Source organism: Stegastes partitus, unplaced genomic scaffold (genome assembly GCF_000690725.1).
Source record: "Stegastes partitus isolate 25-593 unplaced genomic scaffold, Stegastes_partitus-1.0.2 Scaffold1824, whole genome shotgun sequence".
Classification (NCBI taxonomy): Eukaryota; Metazoa; Chordata; class Actinopteri; family Pomacentridae; genus Stegastes; species Stegastes partitus.
The window spans coordinates 15,666-42,583 of record NW_007579555.1 but is presented as its reverse complement, the minus strand read 5'-3'; the positions used below and the strand labels follow the sequence as shown (position 1 = coordinate 42,583).

At 41.5% G+C, this 26,918-nt stretch overlaps 1 protein-coding gene across 3 annotated transcripts; it reads left to right on the top strand.

Annotated features, from left to right (window-relative positions):
* Positions 1–9,464: 9,464 nt before the first annotated feature.
* On the top strand, positions 9,465–26,007 carry LOC103372774 (nuclear respiratory factor 1). 3 transcript variants are annotated; one of them, XM_008302496.1, is made up of 12 exons: positions 9,465–9,557; positions 11,856–11,956; positions 12,160–12,304; positions 12,908–13,022; positions 13,188–13,314; positions 14,469–14,609; positions 17,671–17,829; positions 18,661–18,876; positions 19,013–19,111; positions 19,466–19,623; positions 21,462–21,583; positions 24,694–26,007. In XM_008302496.1, the coding sequence occupies exons 2-12, from the start codon at positions 11,888–11,890 to the stop codon at positions 24,852–24,854; spliced, it is 1,512 nt and encodes a 503-aa protein (XP_008300718.1). In that variant the 5' UTR covers positions 9,465–9,557; positions 11,856–11,887; the 3' UTR covers positions 24,855–26,007. The 3 variants fall into 3 exon arrangements, with proteins under 3 accessions (XP_008300718.1, XP_008300716.1, XP_008300717.1); XM_008302494.1 differs by having other exon boundaries at positions 11,856–11,965; XM_008302495.1 differs by lacking the exon at positions 9,465–9,557 and adding an exon at positions 11,483–11,552 and having other exon boundaries at positions 11,856–11,965.
* The last annotated feature ends 911 nt before the right edge of the window (positions 26,008–26,918 follow it).

Genomic DNA, 26,918 nt, shown 5'->3' with positions numbered 1-26,918 from the left:
ATTAAGCCTCACAAGCTGTAGGTTGAAGTTACAGTTCCACAAATGCAGGTAGTTGCAAAAGGGAACATTATTTAGGTCAACCTGCAGATGCAAAAGAATAGTTTGGTGTGTTTTCATACCGCCACATCTAGAAACATAAGGGACAGAGAAATGTACATATCTGGTATGTTCTCCGGAGTATAGCAATGTGGCCTCACACACCAAGTTTTACAGGCACAGAAGTTACTTTAACACATTGTAACACACAACAAACATGCCTGTCATCCAAAAAATATCAAAGTCTGCACCAAAGCCATTTCACCAACCAATTATTTTCAAGCCTCCATGCTCCTATCTGGCTTACAGATACGACTGGGAAATAACACAATCGCTAAACCACACCACAATGAAAACCTTTCTCAGTGAAATAATGATACCGTTTGAAGGTTTGTATTTGATATTGGTGGCTGGATTACATAACTCAGTCAATAAGCTGACAAAATGCAAAGCACAGAGTGGCGCAACTGAAACATTTAGCACAACTCTTGAACTGCCATTTTACAGACACAAAAGGGTCAGCTTTATGTGTTTCAACATCCCAAACGTGATGAGACGATCTGCAAAATATGCCCTCTTCAGTGTGAAATCTTTTACGATATTAGAGAGGATGAACTCCCCATGGGTACCCCACCATGAGCAATACAACACATGAAATTATGAGTCCATGCATGTGCTGATATGCCTGTAGGCAGAGACCAGCATGATTCCATTAGCAGTTCTTCAGCAGCATCACTTTAAGCGTTTCAGCATCAGTGTGGTGCTTGTGCCATTTCCTTTAGCATCCTGTACACATATCATTGGCAGATGCAACAAGAACGTGCCAAGTTTTCCGATATTTACAAATAAATAATAAAAATCTGAGGATCAACCCAAGTAGGCAAAGAAAATGTTGTTTCACGAGTATGACTCCACATTAAAAAGGACGAGCGTGTATCAGCAAGTATCATTTGTGACGAAGATAAAGGTACCACAGAGACACATTGTTCAAACTATCTCTGAAGGTTGCTGACAGGACCAGATTCTGCCTTTGCTGACTCTGAAGCTCCAGGCCTCACATGGACCTGTGGGGGGTGGGCAGATGGAGGGCGCAGCAGCTTATTAAGCCAGGTTTAATGGCCTTGACCCTGGCCCACAACCCAGAAGAACAGCCCTGGAGGAAGAAAGGTCAAAGTTTGTATAATATTATAGAGCGAGAGGAACTCAGAGGTGCGGGGCGTTTGGCAGAGTTCCATCTTTGCATCGACTATAAAACAGATGAAATTCTGTTAACCAAGACTTTCCCAAGTTTCTCTCCTTGAAAATCTGCTTGAGCCTGCATTCAAAGCCAGCCAAGTTTGAAAGTACCACATTCTGTGACCTTAGCCCACAGCTAAAGGCAATTACAATTCTATTTGTTTTTAAAGGTTTTTGCTGTTATAAGGCACACAGGAGAAGAGAGCAGGAGGGGTGACAAATGGTTCTTGGCCAGATCAAACTCAGACCTTGAGGTTATGCAGCATGCGTTTTGGAATACTTAACACTCATTCAGCCCTTCAACTACAGATTTTAAACGAGTACACATTAATGTACACCACTTAGCCTGTCACTAAATTTGACATTCATGAAATGTATGAAAGATTTACGTTTTAATAATTGCAAAATGTGAGACATTTTTCTGCATGCTGTGTTTATCATCGGAAATCTTTAGTAATTCATTTGTGCTGGAATCGATATATTGATTCTTGTACACTATATCAAGTATTTTGCTGAAGTGGGATTTTGTCCATACATTGTCCCATTTAATCCATCCATCCATTATCTATACACCGCTTAATCCTCACTAGGGTCGCGGGGGGCTGGAGTCTATCCCAGCTGACTTAGGGTGAAGGCAGGGGACACCCTGGACAGGTCACCAGTCTATCACAGGGCTACACTTGGAGACAGACAACCAAGCACACTCACATTCACACCTACGGACAATTTAGAATCACCAATTAACCTCAACATGTTTTTGGACTTGTGGGAGGAAGTCAGAGAACCTGGACAGAACCCACACTGCACGGGAAGAACATGCAAACTTCACGCAGAAAGATCCCGGTGTCCTCACTGGGACGCAAACCGACGACCTTCTAGCTGCGAGGTGACTGTGCTAACCACCGAGCCACCATGCAGTCCTGTCCCATTTAATCTATAATATAAATAGTCTTTATTGACTCAATAAATGGGATTTGGAATTCATATACACGTCCATCTTCCTCATCATCACCGAGTGTACCTTCTGCTTCCTTCAATACCTCACTGTTTTCTCCGCCATCTACCCCACTCCGCTTCAATCTATCACCGCAATTCTCTATTCTCCCTTGCTCTGCAATTACAGTCCCCACCATTTCCTTCTCTCCCCTTTAGAGGTGTTGCAGACAGCTGGAACAGAGGGTACCAGCAACGCTTATAAGGCCTGTTGTGAAACGGCCATGGGATCAATGGGGGTTTTAAGGAGGCAGAACACGTAGCCACAGCTGGTCAATTAGAGCAAGGACAGCACAAGCGCACACACATATACAAACAGTCAAAGTAGCTGGTCTTTAAAAAACAGAGTTACTTTTCATCCCTTGTCAGCTCTTTTCCTCCAGCTTCAAATCTTGGCTGAGACAATGCCATTGGCTCTGGTGTGAAGTAGACCATGAGGACAAATGACTTGGGAGATACTGTATACACAAGAACGACTATTTTGATGCCAAAAGTTGCTCCATCAGGTAAATGAGCAGTGAAGTGCTCAGTTTCACTGCGACACATACAACAAGATAACCAGCCTTTACGATGGACTGCATACGTTCATGTAGAACAGAAAGATGCTACTTTACAAGTACTCTGCATAAGAACAGCCGTCCCTGTTGCTGAATTAGCATTAGTGGGGGGAAAACAACACAAAACTCAGAAGAGTCTGAACCTAATGAAGCTCATTAAGTTAAATAGAAAACATTGTGCTATTAAGTATGACAGAGTGAGTCATTGGCATCAAAATATTCACTTCTCCCAAGCATTTAACTATGGATTATTTGAGTCAAGACAGGATGAATCTATTATCATGTTTTGTATTACATCTTGAAAGGAATTAGGGTCATTGTGTTAGTGCACAGTTTGTAACTAATAGAATTTCATCAAATATTTATTGTGTAAATGGAATTTCAAGTCTTTCCAAATTGGTAGAGCAAGTGAAAAAAAACTGGGTTGGAAACGAAGTACTGAAGTTCATGCATAATTGCTTTAAATATGAATAAAGACACATTTTTTCAGTTGGAGGCATATTGTTTTTGTCCCTCTTCCTCTTTGCTGGAGACTCGGGTCTCTAGCTAGTCAGGATCCAAGCACCACAGGTGCTGGAATAACAATAATGATGATAAAACATCACAGTGCACACACTGAACTCACTGCAGCAGAGAGTGGGGAGCGGTGATAAAACCCCCACATCTTAAAATGCATATTTCTTCTCTTGTTGTCAGTCAGTTTCTCCTTTCTTGAGCACTGGTAGTTACTTTTATAAAGATACCCTGCTAGCCTTAGTATAGCAGCACTTTATCCAAAATTCTGTTTTTCTCATTGTGTTCAATCTTACACTTAAAAACAGAGCTTGCAAGACGTACAGTAGACAGGCTGCACTCCTCTGTATGTCAACCCTAAAACAAGCATTCATTGTCCAACACGTACTGGCAGGTTCCCAATTATTTTGGTCACAAAAATAAGCATATGCGAGGAGACATCAAAGTGCACCTGTGATTTATCTTTTGAAGTCAAAATATGCAGATCGCAGAAAACAATGAAATGTTTCCTTCTATGAAATATCCTTCTTCATATATTCGTTTCCTTCCATTCCAGTCTCTCTTCACCACAGCTCTTGTCCTGGATGTCAGTGCAATACCTTTTGCTAATGCTGAATATTGTAATGAATCTATAAACAAGTTCATTACCTGCACTACATTTCCAATTAGGCATGGGAACACATCTTGAAGGACAGAAGAAAGAGACAATTGAGAGACAGCTCACTGATAGCTGTGTCACTGTCTTGCCTTTACATTCCCTGCTTGTGTTTCCATTTATCCTGTTTTTCCTGCCCTTGATTATGACCCTCCCTACACTCCTGTTCTGACTGACACCAGGCTGTGCTTGAATCGACATCTTGACTTGATCATTTGTAGTGACAACAGTATTTTCCATTCTCTGTTTCATAGTTAAATATAAAATACTTGCATTAACTCTGTTTTAAACCACTATATTTGGCTTGCATTTACTTAAATTATACCTCTAGTGGTGAAAGGACTAAGAATAGAAGAAAGAGTAGAGGTAGTGTGGAGGAGTAGATGGTGTAACATGAAGCAGGTAAACACAGAAAACTAGAGCCAAAATATGCAATCGATACTAAGTGCCGCACTCGTTTCCATGTATGTGAGATACTCTAAATGTTCTCCCTCTAGTCACATTTTCCTTCAGCTGGATGGTGAGGTACAGTGAAATAGCAGGAGCGCTTCCAATCTAATATCCCGTTAGATTACAAAGAGTATTCATCACTGACAACATCCTTCAGCGGATCCCCCAGGGAGTGGGATCTACAAGGAGGGATGCTGGAGCAGCTACCTCTGAGCCTGCCAGTGATAGGAGAGCAGTGAAGTTGTGTGATCACCTGGAAACCTTTGGCTGCGACATCAAAGTGGACGATTGATGCTGTATAAATGCATCGAAAATGTCTCACATTTTAGTTTTGTCGATCCAACCACTGCTCCCACTGACCTATGGGGTCCTTGCGTTTCTCTTTGAAATGTTTACAGCCTCTTTGTAGGTTATATCACGTTTTTCTAAAGAACGAAGAGCCCTGAGTTGCAAATATTGACTATCAGCAAGTACATACTGGATTACAAGCAGAATTTTTAAAAAAAGAAAAGAAACTAATTGCTTCGATTTCCTTATGGTAAAAGAAGTACTTGAGGTAATTAAAAAACTGTTTAATCACTTTGTGCAACAGACCTTTGTTTATGCAATTCTGCAGCAAGCACATATAAGTTCGTAAACTAACTTACCAGTTATGTAAATGGTGCTTACAAATCCAAAATGTATTGTTCAACTGGAAAATGTTTTATCTCTAGTGCACATTCAGCAGTTAATCTGAGCAAATATTTGGAGGGACTTTTTATCCCCCAACTTTGGTGTCAGCCCTAAAAACCCCAGGCTGTGAAAGCCTTCTGTAAAGATACACAGAAACCTAAAGACAGTGTTTCACTCTTTACCCAGAGTTAAATTGGACATCCTCTCTCTCAGTTTTACGGGATGCAAAAAAATCTCTAATAGCAAGTCCGTACTGAGCACTGTACAGTCAAAGAAAGCTGTGCAGCATCTCCAACGCTGTTTCATGGTGCGAACTACCAAAATGTATTTTGCACTTCCAAGGTTATGCTACACACATCATTTTGTTTATCTAATGCTAAGTCAAAAAAAATGTATTTTCTGCCACAGAGAGCTAATTGAACTGCAAAATCCACCCCTAAATTAGATGTAATCTACAAAAAGATAGCACAGCATAGATCTTGGATTAATTTTACTCCGAGCTATGATATGGAAGTAATCTCTGAATGTTCTCAGAGTGAAATATGAATGAATGTGTCGTATCATTCAGTGGCCATGACTCTGCAGAGCGCCAATGAAGTTTCTGCAGCGGATTAGTTTTGGGTTAATGCATGGTGCTCCAGTGCCCCCTGCTGACCGTACAAAATATTTCAATACCTCACTGGTTCCCAGAAAGTTGCACAAATAGGAGAAGACAATCTCCTGGCACTAGATAATATGGAGAGTTTACTCCATTAATATTCTCTGTGTTCTATATGTTGAAAGGCTCACACAAGACTTGTTTAAGGCAAATGTAAATTACCTAAAGAAAGCTGAGTATGCACGTTACTATTGACATCTGCACAATGCCTTGACTGTAAAATGTTGCACCATGGTGGTTATAGATTTGAACAGTTGCCTGATTTAATACTGCCTTGCAGAAAAATTTAAGATAAAATAAAACACCACACACTCCGACATACTTTACTGTTGAGGCACCCTAAAGCAAGCACACAACACCTGCTCCAACGCATCTGCTTAACGCCCAGCAGCACAATATCTGGATAGAAGAAATAACAAGGAAAAAAAACAGCCTGTCCAGATGAAGTGGCCACAGGACTTCCTATGGGTCAAAAACTGTCTAAATGTGATGAAGAAAATATTAAGGAGTTGGTACTGGATGGAAGATTATCTGGGAACCCAAGAGAATTAAAGCCCATGGAGCTCTAAGTTACACACATATTTAAATTAATGCAGCATAAGGCAACACCTGCAGCTCCAAATGATAGCAATCAGTTATTAAAGCTTATGCTTTAAAGCTAGCAATCATATAATGCAACATCTGAAAAATGTACAGAACATCTTTTTGTTTAGCGGTGCAGTTGGCCTATGGGGCTTTACACCAAAACTAAAGGAGGGGCAAAATATCCAATTTCACACAAAACCATCACTTGACTATGTCTTCATGTTGTCTACGGGAAAATGAACACATCAGTGTTGGAGTTGTTGGTGATAAATGCTTGTAATTTTACTTAAAATGTTGTCAAGTTCAAGCTTTAAAAAGTAGCAAGTCAACAGAACTCAGGGGTTGCTGCCATGTAATCCTGTATACAGTAGATACAGAAAAACTAGGGTACAATGAGAGTCATTTCCCATCCCCACCACCTTGACCTCTCTCCACGGCTTGTGACAGTCCACACAATTACCTTCAATTATCCTCACTTCCAGCTCACCAATTACATCCATTATTGATTCCAGACCCCCAGGCGGCAAGCCTTATCTATACCCAACCACAGCCCATGGAAGAGAAAGCAGAATAGGACCAAATAATAAGACCTTGGTTCATTAACACTCTCCAGCTTTTCACTCCATCTATGTCACACCATCACGTGCCTAACAGAATCTGCTTTACACTGCAGTGCCCTTGAGAAACAAATTAAATGTAAGAACACACAGTACCCTCTAAGAAGTTACGACTCTGATAAGATAATCTGTAGGCCTGAATACAAGTTCATCAAAAAATGTAATCCTTAAATGTTTCCATAGTGAGACAGCCAAATAAAGAATCGGACCAATTGCAAAGGACTCATCAAATTCATCTAAAACTCTCATAACAGTTCTGCCAGCAGTAGTGTAAAGTATGCCCATCTGCTTCTATAGTCTGTCCGCTGTGTAGAATTAGAAGACAATGATAGCATCCAGTCTGCACAAGTTGAAAGCAAAGGCAGACAGACAGAAGGATGACAGTGAGACGGAGTGGATTGAAGGTCACTTACACAGTATGGAAGCTGTAAAATGCGGAATCACACTCTGCAGCTCTCCTGCCAGATTTTTGAATATGATACTTGCTGACATTTAGTGAGACACAAACATAAGCTGCTGTCATCACACACTAATGTAAAACATCCATCATCTTGAATAGACGCCAGGGCACCTGCGGAGAGCCGCATCAATGATGCCCTACTGCCATCTCCTGTTACAGCAAACTTGAGGGCAGGAGTTGCAAGTGTGATTTCTAATGCAACGCTGCCCTCTTGAGGTCTTACTTTGGAGAAGAGAGAAACACATTACACAGACGGGTGACAAATTAAAGGAAAAGCCTGAACTATTGACCCCTACATGTAAGGAGATCCAGTGTTGTGCTGTGAAGGGCAATTTGCTGGCCCGGTTTGGGTCCACTTGTCCCCTTGGAGCAAAGTGTCACTGCAAATCGATATAAAGTTATTCTGAGAGATCACCTTTATCCTGTTACTGGTCACTTGCAAGAAGACAATGCGCCAATCTATAGGGCACGAGGAGTCGGACGGTTTGATGAAAATGATGTGAATCATACACTGCGACCGTCACAGTCACCACATCTCAACACAATCGAACATGAGATTTTGAGATTTTGGACCAACATGTCAGACAGCACGTCCCACCTCCATCAATAAAACACCAAATAAGAGAATATCTTTTGGAATAATGGTGTTCATCCCTCCATTAGAGCACCAGGGATTTGTAGACACAATTCCAAGATGCACTAAAGCTGTTCTGGTGGCATGCAGTTCCCCAACACCTTACTAAGACACTATATATTGGTTTTCCCTTTATTATGTCACCCGTCCTTTCACAAGTCTGTATAGTCAACAATCATCAGAAGCTTACTTTATGACTGCGTCAGTCCACTTTTCCATGGAACCTGTGCCGTATCAAATCATCAGACGTTGCACATCACATCTTGTGTCCTGTAAACCTGTTTGGGGTATATGATTTACATCATCAGGTGAGCTCAGTTTTCTTCATCAAACTAATCATGAGAGCCAGAGACGCATTACCTTTATATTTATCAGACAGAAACCTTGCCAGAAAATGATGATTTTTATTATTCCTTTCCTTTTCTTGGCATTTTTACTTATACTTTGGTCTGAAGATTTGCTGTAAGCGTGAAGAACTTCAAAGCAGTTTGGAAATGCTGCTAAACATTCAATATGTTGGTTAACTAAAATAAGTTTACCCCATGAAACAACTAATTACCTTTACAAGTCCAGCTATGTCTCAGAAATAATTGTGCAAAATTCTATTAAGAAAATAAACTTAACAACTGCACGCTTACAAGTAAAAGTGGAAGAAAATATAACTTCTTTGAGGAATCAACACATTCATGTGAAAGCAGGCCCATATACCTGAACACACCTGAGATCCAGGTGTTGTTAATTGGAGTAACTTTGAAAGGCTGTTTTGGGCTGACGCAACTTGTTTTTTCTCGGCAATAACGCTTTGTCAGAAAGAAAATAATTTGGTTAAAACTATGTCATTACCTCTGACCCTGTTTTTCGCTTTGTTTTTGTTTCCCTGTTCGTAAATAATATTAAAACCACAGACAGCGACGGTCTGAGAGCGTCTGTACAGTTGACTCTGAGTGCAAGTAAGGGGGCGTGGTTTGTCCGTTTCTGTGTGGTGTTCACTGACTATAGGAAATATGGAACTTACTGTTAACGGCGATCGATAGCCAATCAGAATTAGATTTTTTTAAAGCATGGTTTGTCTTTAAGTGAAAAACTCACTGAATTGCTTTTATGTCTAAAATACAAGCTATACAAATAAACTTCATGAACTATTTATGCATATTCTTCTGATTTAGCAGCAACCGCAGGTTGGATAAAAAGTGTATTAGTATTTGCTGTGTCATGTAATTTGTTGTTCTCCTTTGGTGAAACCACTGATTAAAATGCCCACAATGTAATTTTGTGTCAGTTTCTTCGTACAGCTCTGCCTAACAGGTCGTGAGCCCTGCGACTGTGGTATTTCGCAGCTCAGGAGGGGCCCCTGAAGGCAGCGCTAGTGCAGCTCAGTGTTGTGTGCGGTTTGTTAGTTGTGTTTGCTGCTGGCTCCCCTCTGTCCTCCATTAAAGCTCGGCTCCATCCCTGCTGTACGGCGCAGGCCCGAAGTAGCGCAGCCGCTCTGAGGTTAGTGCCCTACCGCGCAATCTCCATCTATTTCAGCCCCGGCGCAGCCGCATCATCGAACCCGGCAGCGTTGGGGTGAAAGATGCAGATTGTTTATATGTTGACTGCAGCGGGATTATTCTACATATTTGGCCATTTTGGGGGGAATCGTGTTGTAGGCGCGTTTCGACAACATGCAGGGAGAGAGTAGAATAGCCCGGGATGAGCCGCAGGCCGCTGGGCCTGTCGTAGCGCTCTGTTTTGTTTCATATTGCGCGGGTTTCATGCTAGCTGCTGCGATACTATGGTTTGCGTTTCATTGCACACTGAAATCATATTTGTGTACAGTCCGAACATGGAAAACGGCTGCTTTCTTCGAGCAGAGCCAATGTTCATTTATATGATCGACCATACACCGCCAAATGGTTAGCTAGGTAGCTAATTAGCCGAATGTAGGACATTGCTAGCTTAGCTCAGTCGTTGACAACCAGCCGGCAGGTCGGCTAACATTACACCGCTGTAACGTCTGGGAAATAACAGAGCCTGGTAAACACAGGAGGTTGTTCCTACTGAGCTGGTCCTGTGAAAATAAGCTGCAGCTGATGGAGATGATCACAGCATTGTAGATGGGAAGTGCATCTTCTCATTGATCTCATCAGACTTCACCTACTGTAGTTTTACTGTGGGTATTAGATGCATATAAACCTGTCTGGCTGCAGCTAATGGCAGAATTTTGCCTCTCTTTTTTAATTTTTGACAATCCTTCTATATGTACAAAAATAGGGTAGAAATAATGCAAAATAAAACTTTTTTTTTTTTTTAAACACAAAATAATACACAGAAATGTAATAACCAAGTTTGCTCACAGGGGATCCAGGGAATCCCTCTGATTTGCCTGCTTTGCATATTAGTGGTGCATGTGCAACTTTAGTTCTAAATTAGGTTCATCTGCATAAATAATAATACTGTATAGTGTGTGTCTTAATATTTTACTCCGAACTCTGAAATATTAATACTTTGAAGACTGTTTGTTTAATATTTATTAGGTACATTTGTAGTCCATATATTTTGTCCTGTTGTAATTGTTAATATTTAAATAACTTTGCTAAATTTACATCATAATTAACATTGTAAGGTCTTAAATTCAATATTTAAACCTTGTTAGGTTAATTCGTAAGGCTTATTTTTTTCCTCTGGAAAGCACTTTAGTCTGCAGTGTTGCTTTAAATCCAAATACAAATAACGACAACTTGACTGTTTACAATTGTTTCAAGGGAAGAACCACATGTACTGGACAGACCTGCTCCAGAATGTACTTTATGCCAGGTGTCAAGTAAAACAGGTTAGGGCCATTAAACTGTTTCCCCCTTCAGTTTTACAAAATCCTACTGTCACTGTATAGTAAATGAGTCGTGGGATTTTAAGTGAATAAAAGCATATTGTGTGTGTAAACTTGAAATGTTTTCTGAGGCTCAATATTAGGGCAGGGTGATATGGCCAAAAATATTTGATGGGTGAAAATCACTTGAATAATAATATATTGAGTCAATGTATTATTATTCAAGTGATTTTCACCCATCAACCACCCTGTGATATCAGTTCTGTCCATACACACACACACAATTCACTAATAAATATGCATTTACTGAATATGCCCAATTAAAACTGACTTATTTCCTTTATTTACTGCCAGCTGGACTTGAAAATGTGGTGTGTGTGTCGTAGTGGTGCTCAGCTGTATCAATAAATGTGTAGCAATACATCAGTTGCAAGACTTGTAATCGAACACATAATAAATGTCCTCTACAGGCAGAGTGAGAGTGATGCAATCAGTGCACGGAAACAAGGAGCATATCCTAAATGGCAAAATAGAACAATACTTTCACACAGGAATGTTGTTCCAAATGAAACTCCCCATTAATGCACCTCTAGAGGCAGAGCAGTAGCAGCGCAACTGGAAATAACCACAGCATCTTCACACTGCTGTTACACACAAGACTTTTGCAGAATTTAAGGGTAATGGTAACTATTCTACACTAATATACTAGAACATACAGCTGATCACTGTTATAATTCTGGAGGATTTGAAGGTCATAATAGCTCCAAATCTCACATTCTCACATAAATATATATACAATAGAGATGCAGTGTCTTGTAGGATTAAGGTACCAATAATAGTAGATTCTGAGATCAGTTGATAGCACACGTTGCATCATTGTTTATATGCTGTATATTAAGGAATTCTGTGGTATTACAATAAGGATAAGTGTAAATTCATTACATTGTCTTAGGCCACATCTCTTCTTTTTCTCTCCTCAGTAACTGTAGCTGTGTAGACCAGGTGGCTGATAATGGAGGAGCACACCGTTCACCAGGCAGAACACATGACCACCATTGAGGCCAGCGCCGTCAGCCAACAGGTCCAGCAGGTGCACTTATGTATATAATGAGGAAGGACAGGTTTTCTGTACAGTGCAAGTCTCATTATTTGTATGTGTCTGTAACTGTTTTACCATCTAGTGTGACTGTCAGATCAGAGCAGAAACCATAATGCTGAGTCACATAGGAAGACCATGAGACTTAACTTAAAAATTTAAACCCATTTTACATTCACTGTGTGCAGGTACATGTGGCCACCTTTACTGAAGCATCCATGATGAGTGCCGAGGAGGACTCGACGTCCTCGCCAGACGATGATCCTTATGACGACACAGACATCCTCAACTCAGCTGGCACTGATGAGGTCACCGCTCACCTGGCTGCCGCAGGTGAGTCTCTAATCCACCGAGAAACCTTGAGTGGGAATGTGATAAATATTTGATGAGCAGCGTCTCAGAATGCTCAGTATCTGTCCGAGAATTTTGTGTGGTTCTCTGTTGGTGTGCTGATGTTCGTTATCCTTTACATTGAACTGGTGAAGTTACTTTGTCATCTCAGAACAAACCAGACCTCCTGTTTTGTTTCATCTCTTAGCTGATGCTCCTGTTTTGCATCTCTGGTGAAATGTACTTGTCCTGTAACACATAAAAGCTGCTGGATTTCAGTGTAATGCTTTCATCTGAACAGCAGGTGGCGCCAGTGCTCTACTGTGTTGCCTCATCTCAAGCTGCTGGCCCTGTTTCCTCTTTTTCCTTTTATTTTAACATTTTCCAAATGGGGTCAGTGAGCTGTATTTGCAAGTCATGTTAAAAACAAACGTCAAAACCAAATAAAAAAGGAAGACTAAACATTGACAATTATCTAAGATACTTATTAAAAACTCAAATTAGAGAGGACAAAACTGCACTTAAACACATTTTACAGAATGTTGTCCGTTCTGATTACCAGCCTAACAGTCAAACATGCTCGCTCTCCTTCGCTTTCTCTCTCAGGGCCAGTGGGCATGGCAGCTGCAGCTGCTGTGGCAACCGGGAAGAAAAGAAAAAGGCCTCATATCTTTGAATCCAACCCTTCCATCCGTAAGAGGCAGCAGACCCGCCTGCTCAGGTGAGCTCAAAACACCAATAAGATCACTTTTCCCAACACCTGTACCACTGACCTCATCAGTTCCAATGACAAAAATGCATCATTGTATGCTTTGAGACAGAGTTTGGGTTACAGTTTGTGTCTTTTAATCTGAACAAGGAAGTTAAAGATGGTGTGTGTTTACAGGAAACTGCGAGCGACGCTGGATGAGTACACCACCAGAGTGGGCCAGCAGGCCATAGTGTTATGTATCTCCCCCTCCAAACCCAACCCTGTGTTCAAAGTGTTCGGTGCTGCTCCTCTGGAGAATGTGGTGAGTGTTATTGTTATGGCAGATTGAACACATTGTCTGCACACATTTGTCTGCCAAATGGGTTCCTGCATTGAGAGGCTCATCTTAATCATTACGTGAATCAAAGTAAATATATTCAACCCTTCATTTAAAGAAAATAATCTGTTGGCTTCTCTCAATCGTACATGCCCCTACAGTGTTTCTCTAGTCTTATGTAGGAAGTTTGAACCTCAAAGGTACATGAAACCGTGCATCTTATACCCTCTGTATTTAAAAACATACAAGGGGGATTGAAAGGCACGTGGCCTATACAAGAACTCCACCCTTCATCAGAGCCAGAAACTGTAATAAGAGAGAATCATCAGATTTTGAACTTTTGGACAGTCCTTGAAATCCTTGGAAAACCTAACCAAAACTAAACTTAAAATCCTCATGACATCCCATCAAAAGCCATGTCTCATTTAATAATTTGACAAAAATAAACCATTTGGTCTAACCAAGTTTTTCTAATTTTTATAAAGATTGCCATTATGTTTCCTTAGAAGTGCAGAAGGTTTATAATGCAATGTCTGTGAAGATTCTCAGTCATCCAGGTCATGGTTATTCTAGTAGATTTGATTTCAATTGGAGGTAGTTGCCCTTGCCCCAAGGGGTTTGTTTGGGTTTTTTTTTTTTTGCCCTTATTGACCCCTTTTTTGGCGTGGGGGGCCTTACCACTTCCCTTACCAGGGGGTGTTACCACCCCCCATTTGATCCGGAACTTCGGTTTTTATTGGTTCTTTAGGGTTTTAGTTTTTTGGACTTCCCACTTGTTCGTTCGGGCTTGTGGAGGCTTTTTGGTTGGGGGTTGGACCTTTTTCAGGGGGTTCAGGCAGTTCCGGTTGGTCCGTTTATTTTCCCGGATTTTTGTTTGCATTTACAATTGGGCCCCCGTTGGTTAAAATTTTCCCGGGGGCAAAAAAACACCCAGAAACTGCTCAGGTTCCAACGGGTTAATGTACTGCATTTGCCTTGTTGCTTCCGTTTTCTTTATCCTGATATTGCATGGAAATCTTCCATGCCTCACTTATGCCTCACACACATATATATATATATATATATTTCTTTTGATTTATCTAGTATTTAGATGAAAAGTTCAGATTGAAAGACTGCAATGTGTCTGTCCCGGTCACTAGGTGAGGAAGTATAAGAGCATGATGTTGGAGGACCTGGAGAACGCCCTGGCTGAGCACGCCCCTGCCGGTGGAGAGCTGGCCTCAGAGCTGCCCCCTCTCACCATTGATGGCATCCCCGTCTCTGTGGATAAGATGACCCAGGTGAGGCTTGTCCATATTGGGTTTCTCTCCTACTTTGTTGAGGACCAAACTTTAAAAGTAATGATCTTTGTGTATCCAGAGTTACACAGTTGTTGTTTTGTAGAAATTCACAACATGTTCCCAGCAGAGGGCACCAGCTGCCAACAAACCACAATAATGAAAATTGCATCTTATATCTAGGATGAGCAAGAGCTTAGCTAACTATATGTATCAAGGTCAAATGCTCATTTGTAGCTGTTCGATTCATCTATGTACAAACAGCAATTATTCCTCTAAAACTTCAGTTTGCTCTCATGCTGAAGAGCAGCATCTGCATTAGAAGAAATTGTTATTCAGACATAACCCTGGTGCATAGCTGCTGCCAGCATTCGACATCAAGCTAAGTGCTAAGCTTTGCCACACACTGAGAGGAAGTTCAGAGTACGCTGCTCTTGGTCGGCCTCTCACTGCAGCATTAGCACCACCGGCAGGCTGAGTCCTCTGTTCACCCAGGGGAACCCAGCTTGTTTACTCTGCCGTCCCAGTGCTGCTGACGCATTCTCTGGATCATCGTCAGAGTAGGCAGCATGACAGCGGCCCACTGAGATGGTCCACAGCTCTGGGACAACGGCAGCCAATCCCAGCGCCAGGTGAATCCTTGGAGGGCAGGTGTTAGTTGGTGCTTGTTTTTCTGGAGGTAGTAGGATGAGATTATCAGGAGTAACCTGTTGCCTCACTCAGCTTGGCTAAACCAGGTGGAGAGGTGACGGGGGGGTGGGTGTTTTTTCTATATATGTGTTGGAAACAGGATGTTGTTGAGACCCTTTGGGAAAGACTGATGACCCTTTGAAATGGCACGCATGAAAGTAAGATAAGAGACGGCTTATTCAGACTTAGTTCTCCTGATCCATATCAACAGCCACTTGATGTTTTATTTGAATACATCTGCAGCAGGTTTTGCACAGCTGAAGAAATCCCAAGTGAGGTTTAGAGATACAGGCAGAAGTAGCTCTCGCCCGTCAGATATATGAAGCATCTGTAGCAGGTGATCCTGGGTCTCGCCTGAGCCCGTAATTACCCCCTCGCCTTGTTAGGTTCAGAGACCCGGCAACATAGCTGCTTTTCTAAATTCTGATTGGACCACTGCTTGGAGGATTAGGATAGGGGGTGGGGAGGTGGGTGTGAGGGCAACATGCCACTTAGCTCACTAGCCACTGTAATTAGGCCATCTGGCCTCGCACGCATACATTCACATCATCTACAGGTGGAAATGCAAGAATCTGTTTGCTACTAAGTCCTTTTCTAATCCAAGTTTTCATCCCAGTTCTTGCTGCCACCAGATGTACTGTCTGTTTCTCCGAAGCTGTTGTGATAAAGCTTTGACCCTCCCTTTTCAAAATACGATCCATTTTGTCATAAATCTTTGTGTGGTGCAGTGAGCAACTGTGTATAGGTGGTTTGTGATTGTGAGTTGGAAAAGGGGGTCTAATGGGGAGAAGGGAGGGATTTATTTCTCCCGGAACCAAATTTAGCCTGTGATGTCAAGGCAGGCAGACGCTGCAGTGCCTCATTGTGCAATATAATCCCCCGGTGATGCTTGCATATTACCAGGACACTAAGGACATTTGCACTAAACCCCACCACAGCATGTCAGTGAATGTGCATGTACGCCTATTCTGGAAGTGTTGATGTGGTGGTGAGTGACTATGCGTGCCACTCACTGCTGCACATGAAGTATGTGCACCCATGATCGATAGCAAGCGAACCAGATTAGATTGGGAGCATCAGCCGTTCCCACTCCCTTCTTTGGGATGCAATGCAAAGTCTGGCAGACATCTCATGGGACACAGTGGACAGAGAAATAAGCATAGGAAAAGGAAGCACACAATTCAAAAACAATTTAGAAAATAGTTTTGGTTTATGGTCAGCATACTTGGGGGTTATCTGGTTTAATTAAACCTGCACTCAGGTTTAATTAGGCTCCGTAAACTCAGCTAACCTAACTTGCCCCATTTTCTTCAATAAGACCTCTTAAGTACAGCAACACAATGTATCATCCCAATAACATCCTCTGAAATTACTGTCAAAGTGCTTCAGCACCTGTTAATATAGTTTCAACAACAACTGACACTGTGACTTTTATAAAGGGCATTCATTTTGTGTAGGTGGAGCTGCATAAATTGGCAATGCAGTGTAACTAATATTCAGTCGGTCATAATTTAAGAGCTTAAATGATGGTATTAACGAAGCCAGCTAATGCAGCATGTAAAATCTGCATTATTAGCTATTAGCTCTTAACGCAATGGCATGAAACATGTAGTTTTTCACGTGCGTTCAGATACATTTAAATAAGATGAAACAGTTTTGTTTTGTTTTTTTTAATTCAGTTTTATTGTTCAGTTTAAGCAAAGATTCATTTCTCGTTTTAAAGCAAAAATTTTAAATTCTGAGGCTTATTATACATGCTATTAGAGTGCTGGTGTCTTGACTCCAGGACAAACCAATCGTCCCACAATTACCGTCCCGCAGTACAGAGACTTGGTTACTTCATTGTTTGTAAGTGGTTCACTCATTGATACGCTCCGTCTACAATAATGAAATAAGGACTTGAGTCTCTGCACAAGTCCATATAGTAGCACGCCACACGAGTGATCAAAGTTAATCTAATGTTTTTGTTTGACATTGATTTTCTTTTTAACAATATTGACCCACTTGTCCTTATTAATACCTTCCCCGAGTGTACTGGAGCCTTTGCTGGGACAGACTGACTGCTGGATCACCCCTGATGTTCTCATGGTGTCAGTCTGACACATCAGGCTGGAGCCACAGCCATAGATTGGTCTGTTAATAAACATGAGCGCACGGCTCTCCTTTTAGAAAGCCTGTTTCTATTTGCAGGCCTTGACCACCTCAGCACTCGGCAGCAGGTAGCCGATCAATACGCGTCTCCTGCTGCCTGTTCAAGGGCGTGTGTGCTCATATGTGTGTGGGTGGAACGCCACAGCTCTCGACATTAGAGTTTTTGGTGTCTACGTTATCTCTTTTACTCATGCATCTTTTTTTTTTTTTTCTTTTACTTTAGGCTCAGCTGCGAGCGTTTATCCCAGAGATGCTGAAGTACTCAACAGGCAGAGGGAAGCCTGGCTGGGGTAAGGAGAGCTGCAAGCCAGTGTGGTGGCCTGAGGACATCCCTTGGGCCAACGTCCGCAGTGATGTCCGCACAGAGGAGCAGAAACAGAGAGTAAGAGAAATCACCGGTGTCCAAAAATTTTATAGATCATGATCCTCCACAAATTAATCCTGTTGGAACTTACTGTGTCGTGTTTAGGAACTCAAAGAAAATGACATTTATTTTTTTGTTCAGCCTCATTTTAAAGCAATACAAACAGGGCAAAAAAAAGCATATTATAAGAGGTGCCAAATCCAGATCCCTGATTTTACAGTGATGAGAAAGTTTCTTTTAGCACATCTTTTTGATCCCCTTCTGTCTCAGTTATGAGTTATATTTGATGCTATCTGAAGATGTAGATCTCTATGGGAACTGCAATGTGGAATTCAGTTACAATGTCAGTATTTCTTAAAGGCATAGTTTAGTCATTTAGTTTATAAAACAGTTATCGCTTCCATACCTGCACCATAAATATGATGGTACAGGCAGCAACATCAAAAGACACATGATTTGCTAATCAGTAAGCTTTAGATTTCCTGGTAGTGTAATCTTATGGCTTTTGAGCGAAAGATCAATTATTTATTTTGAAAACCGTCTCTATTGAAAATCAAGTTGTTTTCAAAAAAATCAGCCAACCTCATAGCCGAGCATTTTCACCTCGAAACTGCAGTGTAAAAAAACATCTAAAGATTTCTGCTATATGGCAGTAAAGAGACTTTAAGCTGACTATCTGATCTGACTTGAGGGCCAAGAAAGGAAAAAGGTTTGTGTCTCAAAATGACAAAAACACTTCCTTTAACATATCTGTTTGAACCTATTCTATATCATCCATCTTTGTTATTTATTTATGTAAACTATCTTAAAAAATATTGCTCCCATCAACAATTGTCTGTCCTTCCCCAGGTGTCATGGACGCAGGCGTTGCGGACTATAGTGAAGAACTGCTATAAGCAGCACGGCCGTGAGGATCTATTATATGCTTTTGAAGACCAGCAGGTAACTGCGGCAACCACCACCCAGCACCACCTGGCCACTGCACAGAGCATCGCTCACCTCGTGCCCTCACAAACTGTGGTACAGACCATCAACAACCCTGATGGAACCGTCTCGCTTATCCAGGTGCGCTGAAGTTGCTGTATGGTCATTATATTCTTGAGTGTTTTAAATGTGTACATATATATATAAATTAAAAGCTCAGTTTATTTATTTATTTTTTTTAAGTTTGATAAACCTTCAACATTCATGTTTCTCTCAGGTTGGCACCGGACACACAGTTGCCACTCTGGCAGATGCCTCAGAGCTGCCTGGTGTGACAGTGGCACAGGTTAACTATTCAACTGTGACTGACGGAGAGGTAATGCACACATGCACTCAAACATGCCTTTCTGATCATGTGTTACATACATAGCTTCTCACATATACAATAATATAATATGCCAGAGTGTACTCTCGTTCTCCTGATGTAGTAATGAACCCCAAATCAATGGCTCCTTAATTTTCTGGACATAATAATTCATAGATCTAACAAGTATTTAGAAAAGATTTAAAAAATTGCCACTAACGTTTCGGTGCAAAGTGCATTTGATGGGAGCTGTCCATTCAGCACCACAAAATCAAGACCTGCAGTCCAGTATCAGCAATATTTGCACACATTTGTATCACCCCGTTAGCGATGGTCAGTCATTTTGTGTATTTTTTTTTCCTCCAGGTGGAGCAAAACTGGGCCACCCTCCAGGGCGGAGAGATGACAATCCAAACCACTCAAGCATCAGAGGCCACGCAGGCTGTGGCGTCGCTGGCCGAAGCTGCTGTCGCCGCCAGTCAGGAGATCCAGCCCGGAGCCACAGTCACAATGGCCCTCAACAGGTGATGTGAAGAGAATTTAAGATTGCGTTGTGCAGTTTTTGCAGCTTTTAGTGGGCTTGTAAAATCACAAGTAAACTGCATTTTGTTGAAAACATTTGGCAGGAAGACAGCATGAGAGTTCAGGGATTATTACAGAATGTTTTTTTTATATTCAGGAACATTGTGTTTTCTTCTCATTTTAAAAATCCTACCAGTGAATTATAAGAAAGACTTCAAAGTGAACCCCTCTCTTGATTTTTAACAAGAACATTAGTCCTCAGATAGATCATACTAGCAGTTATGGTTTGTATCCTCAAGCTTATAAATGCTAGAGGAAGTGTAATCAGACTGTAGGATTTAGCTTTTACAAAGGTGGAGCCAGCAAACACTACAGAGTATACAACGAATCCATAATTGCACAAGCAGCTCTAACAACTGGTTGAAAATGGGACAACTGTCAGGGCAGGTCACCGGGGTCCCCTGGAGATGGGAGTCAACGAATTCTCATCCTGGTTCAGCATCCAGTTAATTAGCCTGTCGTCTTTATAGCAGCAGCATCAAGGTGCAAAACCATTAAACTGATTGTTAGCAGCGTATTTTATGTGCTAACAGCTTGATTAAATTTTTGTTTGTTCAAGAAAAAGCAAGTGCAGGTGATAAATACATGATTGTAGCTGTAACTGAGATATTGGTAGGAGTAGGTACACAGTATGCATTGGGCCTAAAATGTTTTCAGTCATATTATAGACTCTGTATTCAGATGGGATCAACAACGGGCTCTTACACCACGTCTCATATGTAGGGCTGACTGTTTGCACAAGAACACAGCAGGTTGAAATAATTAGCCGTAATCTTTAGCTACAACTAAAACAGGCTAACCTCCTGATCTACATTTTTGACTTCTGTGATCTTTCCGGCTGTTATTTATCATCTTTAAGGAATTTAACTTGCTCAATGCCTCAGCCAGACTCCGCCTGATAGCGAGATGTTCGCAGGCTTTTCACCGCGGCACTGTCAAGGTGATCATTTCAGATGTATGATCACGTCCCTTTGGGGCTTGTTACCTGCACCCACCTGAGTCCTCTCTCCTCCCCTCCTGCTGTTTACCTGTGCTGAGCTACTCTGGGCTCACTGCTCCACAGGCTCTGGAACATTTTGTCTGTTTTCCAGCTCTGGGGGAGGAGGAGGACAGGAGTCTGTCTTTTCTGCTGTGTTGACAGTGTGACCAAAAATGACACCTTTTCATGCACCAAAGTTCATCAGCCATGATTATGTGCAAATCCCTGCCAGCTTGGGCAATCTAATCTAAGTTTTTGTTTATGGCACACAATGTTAACCACTAAAACCAAAACAGTTTGTCTGCCAGGATTGATGGGAGAAATATTCAATATTTGACTTCCTGCAAGTGTCAATCCCGTCTACTGTCTGTACTCTCGCAGCTCCTCCTCCTTTCTGTCCATCTGTATTTCTATCTCAGATGTGATTATCGACCAATCTGCGAACGGTTCCATTAGTTCATAACGAAGCTGGTGTGGTTATAAGCTCGTGGTAATTCCACTGGAGAGATCTGGTTAATAAAACTGCTTTGTTAGACCCATAGCACCTGGCCTTTGGGGAGATGTGACAGATTCTCCATAAGTCCAGACTGGAAAAGCCTCTTACAGCTCCTACACTCCCAGCTCTTCACCCCACATCCCTCTAATAACCCTCGCCTTTACGAGCAGACTGTGTGTGTGTGTGAGAGGGAGCTTTTAGGCTTTGTACCAAGACTGTATCTTGAAAGCCTTAATATCAGCATCCTTCTTGTGAGAATGTATTTTAAATTGGACACGTTTTTGCATGTATTGTGTGTGTTGCAGTGAGGCAGCGGCACATGCTGTAGCGACGTTGGCAGAAGCCACTCTACAAGGAGGAGGGCAGATTGTCCTGGCAGAGACAGCAGCTGCTGTCGGGGCACTGGCAGGGGTTCAAGATGCCACAGGTAACTATTCATCCCACATAATGTCATGAACACATCAACACTGAAGTAACACGCAAAGCACACTTTTAATTACAGCGTTTGCACAGTTTAATGTTAAATCCCAGATTTAGCATTTTATTAGTTGCTCTATTTTAAATTAGCATCAGCACTGAATAAATTTCCTACTAGTATGATATAGAGCTTTATCATCTACATTTCTTTATAGGTCTCTCCTTATATAACAGACCCCCAATAGTTTACAATTTCATTAGAATAAATTGTGATTTCAGAAAAGCAGGAATCCAATTTACGCTCAAAAACTAGAAATATTTCGTTAGGTATTTTAGTTATAAAAAATCTAAATAAAACAACTGAATTCTTTCATCAGGAAATGTTCGCGCCACATCTTTAATAACTGCGTACGTTCCTCAGCCAATGACAATTCTAATTAACCCCAACTGAGTGTAAGCTTCCCACCAGCAGCACTGAAGCTCCTGAGCCCCCCCCTACATTCTAATCTACTCTGTGCTGATGGGACAGATGGTGTGTTTTTGTGTGTGTATGTTGTAGCAATGCAAGCCTTCTTTTAATGACACGTTGCTGAAGGCTGACCCTCCCTAAATGCACACTGCATGCACTGCTGGGATTGGCACCAGTTTGTAGTGACATCCATGTCGGAGAGCGTTAACAACCATTTTTAGAATACGTTCAGGCTTCATCCGCTGGGTCGAACATGAAGCTGCTGCTTGTCAGTGAAGTGGAAAACAGGGAGACTAATCTGAAGTTGATGACTTAAACTTAGTAAATACTGGTTGTTTAATGCACATTGATGTAGATATTCAGGTACAGTATTGTACATCACACACTGAGACATTCTTCTAGCCTGTCTCTGTGTTTGGTTTGTCAAAAACCAAAACACATCATCATAAGACTTGATGTCTTTTTTTTCTTGTAGGTAGGTATTTGAATTGCTGGCTTAGAAATGATTAAAGGGTTCAAGAGTGATTCTCTGTTTTCTTTGTGATTTTAATTTTAAGAGCACAATTTGATGCAATGACTGCATGTTGTGTATTACTGCTGACGTCACTTTGATTCAGCCGTTTTTATTAGATCAGTGCATCAAGTCATTGTGATTTAATATCAATGCAGTGATGCAATGAATGAATTCCTACGTCTAGATTTTTTTCTGCCAGCACACGTAAAAAGTCTAACTAGAAAGTACTCCAGCAAAGCCTATGCAGACTTGGCTACACACACATCTTGCAAGCTGTCAAGCTTTTCCTTTTTCGCCACGTCATCTAATCAGCACCACGCACATAACACACGCACACAGAGTGCAGTAGTCCAGGGGCATGGACAGGTCCCTCAGGGGCCCTCCTAAAGAGCTTTGATCCACTCCATTATCAGTCCACAGTCTAATCACTGGACCAGCTGTCAGCACACGACCCCAACTTCTCTTGCTCGTCTGCATGCACGATATTCACACGCAGTTTTACTTTATAAATGCCCCTCAAAAATCAAACAATACACGCATCTCTTTGTGTTCCTGTCTCCTCATCCTAATGCACATAACACGCATTAGCAGAAACGTCACAGCACTGAAGCATGCATTCAAAGACCAGAACTGATTAGTATAGCATTACAGGTACAGTTAAAAACAAAAAACACAAAAGCTATTTTTTTACTTGTTTACATTTAAGCACAAATTAGTGTTTTGTTTCAAATATCTTCAAATCTCTTTTACCCAAAGGAGCCCTTCAGTCTTAGGACCCAGTTTACAGAGTTTGGTGCATGTTCAGATGTTTGAACGAGTGGTTCTAATTGTTGGAGGTAGTGCAGCATCTTTGCAGCATTTGTAGTTAAGGGGCACACAAATAGAAAACTGGGGTGATAAGAATTTGATTACAAAATGGACAACCTTTTAGAAATTTGACTTAATCCAAATAAAAATAAATTTCATCATAAGATCATACTTTTAAATAAAAATGACCTGACAGAAAGTATTTAGTAAATCATTGTGCAAATGAAATAATCCATACGATATGCCAGTCTACATTTGTACACACATGTAAATTCAAGTTACTCAAATCTAACATCTGCAGCCTTTGTTGTTTGACATTTTGCTTCCTAAACCATAAGCAGTCATTTGTCCGCAATAGCTCACTTAACCAACTAATGGAGCTGCCAAAGCCAGTCCTTCTCCCCTCTATTGACCTTAGCTAATCACTGTAGTGCTACACAGAAGTGAAGAGCGCCGTTTGAAGTGCGCTGGCCCAGACACGCTGCTGATTGGCTTGTGTAGTGACCCTTCACTCACAAAGGCACGCAGACACACACGTACATAAACACAGTCACGCCGGGGATAACCCTTAACGTCGACGCAACGATGTTCGAGTGGTCAAGTGAGGCTCTTCAGTTAGAAGCTGTGCTGTGTCCATACTGTGCCAGGCCTAAGCTCCCCCCCTCCCACCAATCACCGCCAGTACAATTACCTGCATCAGCACAACTTAACACTGTCACAAATCACCGGCAAGGGGGCTTAGCAAGAGCCTACAAAGACGACCAACAATTGCGAGCTAACTTGACAAAAGGGAGCTATTTCGGGAGGGTGAATAGTTCTAAAAAATGCCTGATTTCATTTCATCTTTAAATAGCCTGGGCTATAAAATGTATTAATGTGTACTTGTTGCGTTTAATGTCCAGCGTCTAAGCTCAGCGTAATGGGAGCGGGCATGAGCCACCGCCATCCCCTGCACTGACCTTCTTGCCTGCCTGTGACACTGTGACAGCTTGCAGGGTGGGGCAGAGGCCCACGTGACTGCAGCAATAATCCCCACAGGCAGGCAGACACACACACACACACACACACACAGCTGGGAAAGGGGGAAGCGAGCCGAGGACGCTCAATCGGACCATTGTTCAGAAATGCCTTCTGTGTAACATGGCTGCCCCCTGTCACAGACACCTACCTGGACTCGACGGCCTCCCAAACACAGCGTGCAACATAAACTCTCAACATCATTTCCTCTGAATCGACACCAGTGTTTTATCTAATAACTAAAATAGACCCCAGAAGCTCAGTTTGTGTTTTGCGTCCAGCTCCAACATGTTCTTTTTTTTTTCCCCCTCAGGTCTGGTCCAGATCCCAGTCAGCATGTACCAGACCGTCGTGACCAGCCTCGCTCAGGGCAACCGGCCCGTCCAGGTTGCCATGGCACCTGTCGCCACACGCATAGATAACACTGTCACACTGGACGGCCAGGCGGTGGAGGTTGTGACCCTGGAGCAGTGACATTCGGGAACCTTGGAAGGAGTAGAAAAGCACTGAAAAGGCCACCTTGGAGATTTGTTTATCTATCTCGGTTTTCCAAGACGTCACTGTCGCTGTGTACAATGTCAAATATATTTTTAAATGTACATCTGCAGGGGAAGGAAGTTATTAATGCATTGTGTTTACTATGTAAAGATATTGCTTTTGTTGGTGTCATTTTTTTTTTTTTTAATTTTATTTTATTTTTCCCATTTAGCTTCATGTTGTTTTTTTTTGTTTTTTTTTTAAAGCTCTGTGTTTGTGGAGTATTAAATATTTATTTCCTTACAATTAACCTTTACTTAAAACAATGACGAACCAAAAAGCCCAGGAGGAAAGCCACCACTGCTTCACTCAAGAGTGTGTTACCTATCATTGTTCTGGATTTTTTTTTCGGTATCTTCTGTGTTCTTGACTGTTCTGTTTCTAGGATACATTAAAAATTCAGTGCCATAGTCAGAAATCACTCCTTTTCTGTTTCCCTGTCCCCACCCCCTCTATCATCACTGTTCTAAGATTTCCACCTGAATCTCTCCGGAGCAGCATCTGAGCTGTAGACACTCCCTGACATTTTTCTCACGTTAGATGATAAAATATTATGTTGGAGTATCGTCTTGTCATGTTCTGTTCCCTGTTCTGTTCCACTGTAGTCCACGCACATGCCAAAATTTGCGAAGACTCAGGATAACACAGTACATGAAGGTGTTTTTTACCGCTGGATTTGCTGAGCTTGACTTCTTGAAGCAGTCTTTTTGTTTACCAAATCTTGTTTCTTTCCCAGTGCATGGATAGGAGGAGCGCACCCCCTTGGTATGTTGTTTTTAACACGAACTCCTTTGTATGTCACTGAAGACTCGGTGGTCCACATCACTTTGTAAATGACGGGACGTTGGTCGTACTTGGAGCTGCAGTATTTTGCAACCCCAAAAAAAACAACAAAACAAAACGCTTGGCAGGAATCAACTTAGTTTGATGCAGCTGTAACAGTCAGTTTAACTCTCACCAGACTTGTATTTGAAAAAAATATTGTCCAATAAAATGGCTGCTGTTCACCATTCAAACAGTTGCTCTCTCAGTTATTTGCTGAAAACATGGAATGCTAAAGTGTTTTTCACAATAAAATATCTGCATGTGATAAGGCTGGTCTTCAAGACATTTTCTGGTTTTTTCTAGTTATTTTTTCGGCCTATTTGCCTTTATTTGACAGGACAGTGGAGAGAGACAGGAAAGTGGGGAGAAGAATGGGGGAGGGACCTGCTGCAAATGGCCATAGGCTGGATTCGAACCCACAAGCGCTGCATCTGGGACTATAGCCCCATTGCATGGGTCACCAGCTCAACCAGCTGAGCTATAGTGGTGGCCCTAGACAATTTTTAATATTTGCTGTACACATATAGTTTATAGTTAAGTCTCTCAACTCTTTTCAACCCCTTTACGTGGCCATATACTGAAAAAAGCTAATGAACATACACACAGAAACAGAAATTTAGAGAGGTAGGTGCAGATCTTTTTCTGGAAGACCAAAATTGAGCTTCAAGTAGCACAAATTTTACACTTATCACGTAAATACAAACATATTGCCAACATAATTTTCTATGAAGCATTACTCCTGAACTTTAGATGCCAGTGACACAATGTGTGCTGTGAATCTGTCAACTTCTTACTGTGTTTTGGTTCTTCAGTTTGAAACTGTAGTGCTTCTTAAAAGTACTTAATAGAAGTAAAGACTCAATCTGATGGCTCATCAGTCCTTAAACATGTCAAAAATGAACTTTATTTTTGACTTTTCACATTCAATTACACAATAACGTTTCCAAAATTAAAAATTATGTTGATAAAATTCCAGTGTTACGACATTATAGCCTGTTTGGTTTGAATCAGCATCTCATCAGTGAAGCAGTCGAGGCTGTATATAATGTTACATTTCACTTTCATTAAAGTCACTAATCTAGACGTGCTTCACCTTCTGATATTTTAGTTATTCATCTATAAATAACTATACTCCAGATATTAGCCTTGAAATCTGACTGCACACTTAAATCCTGC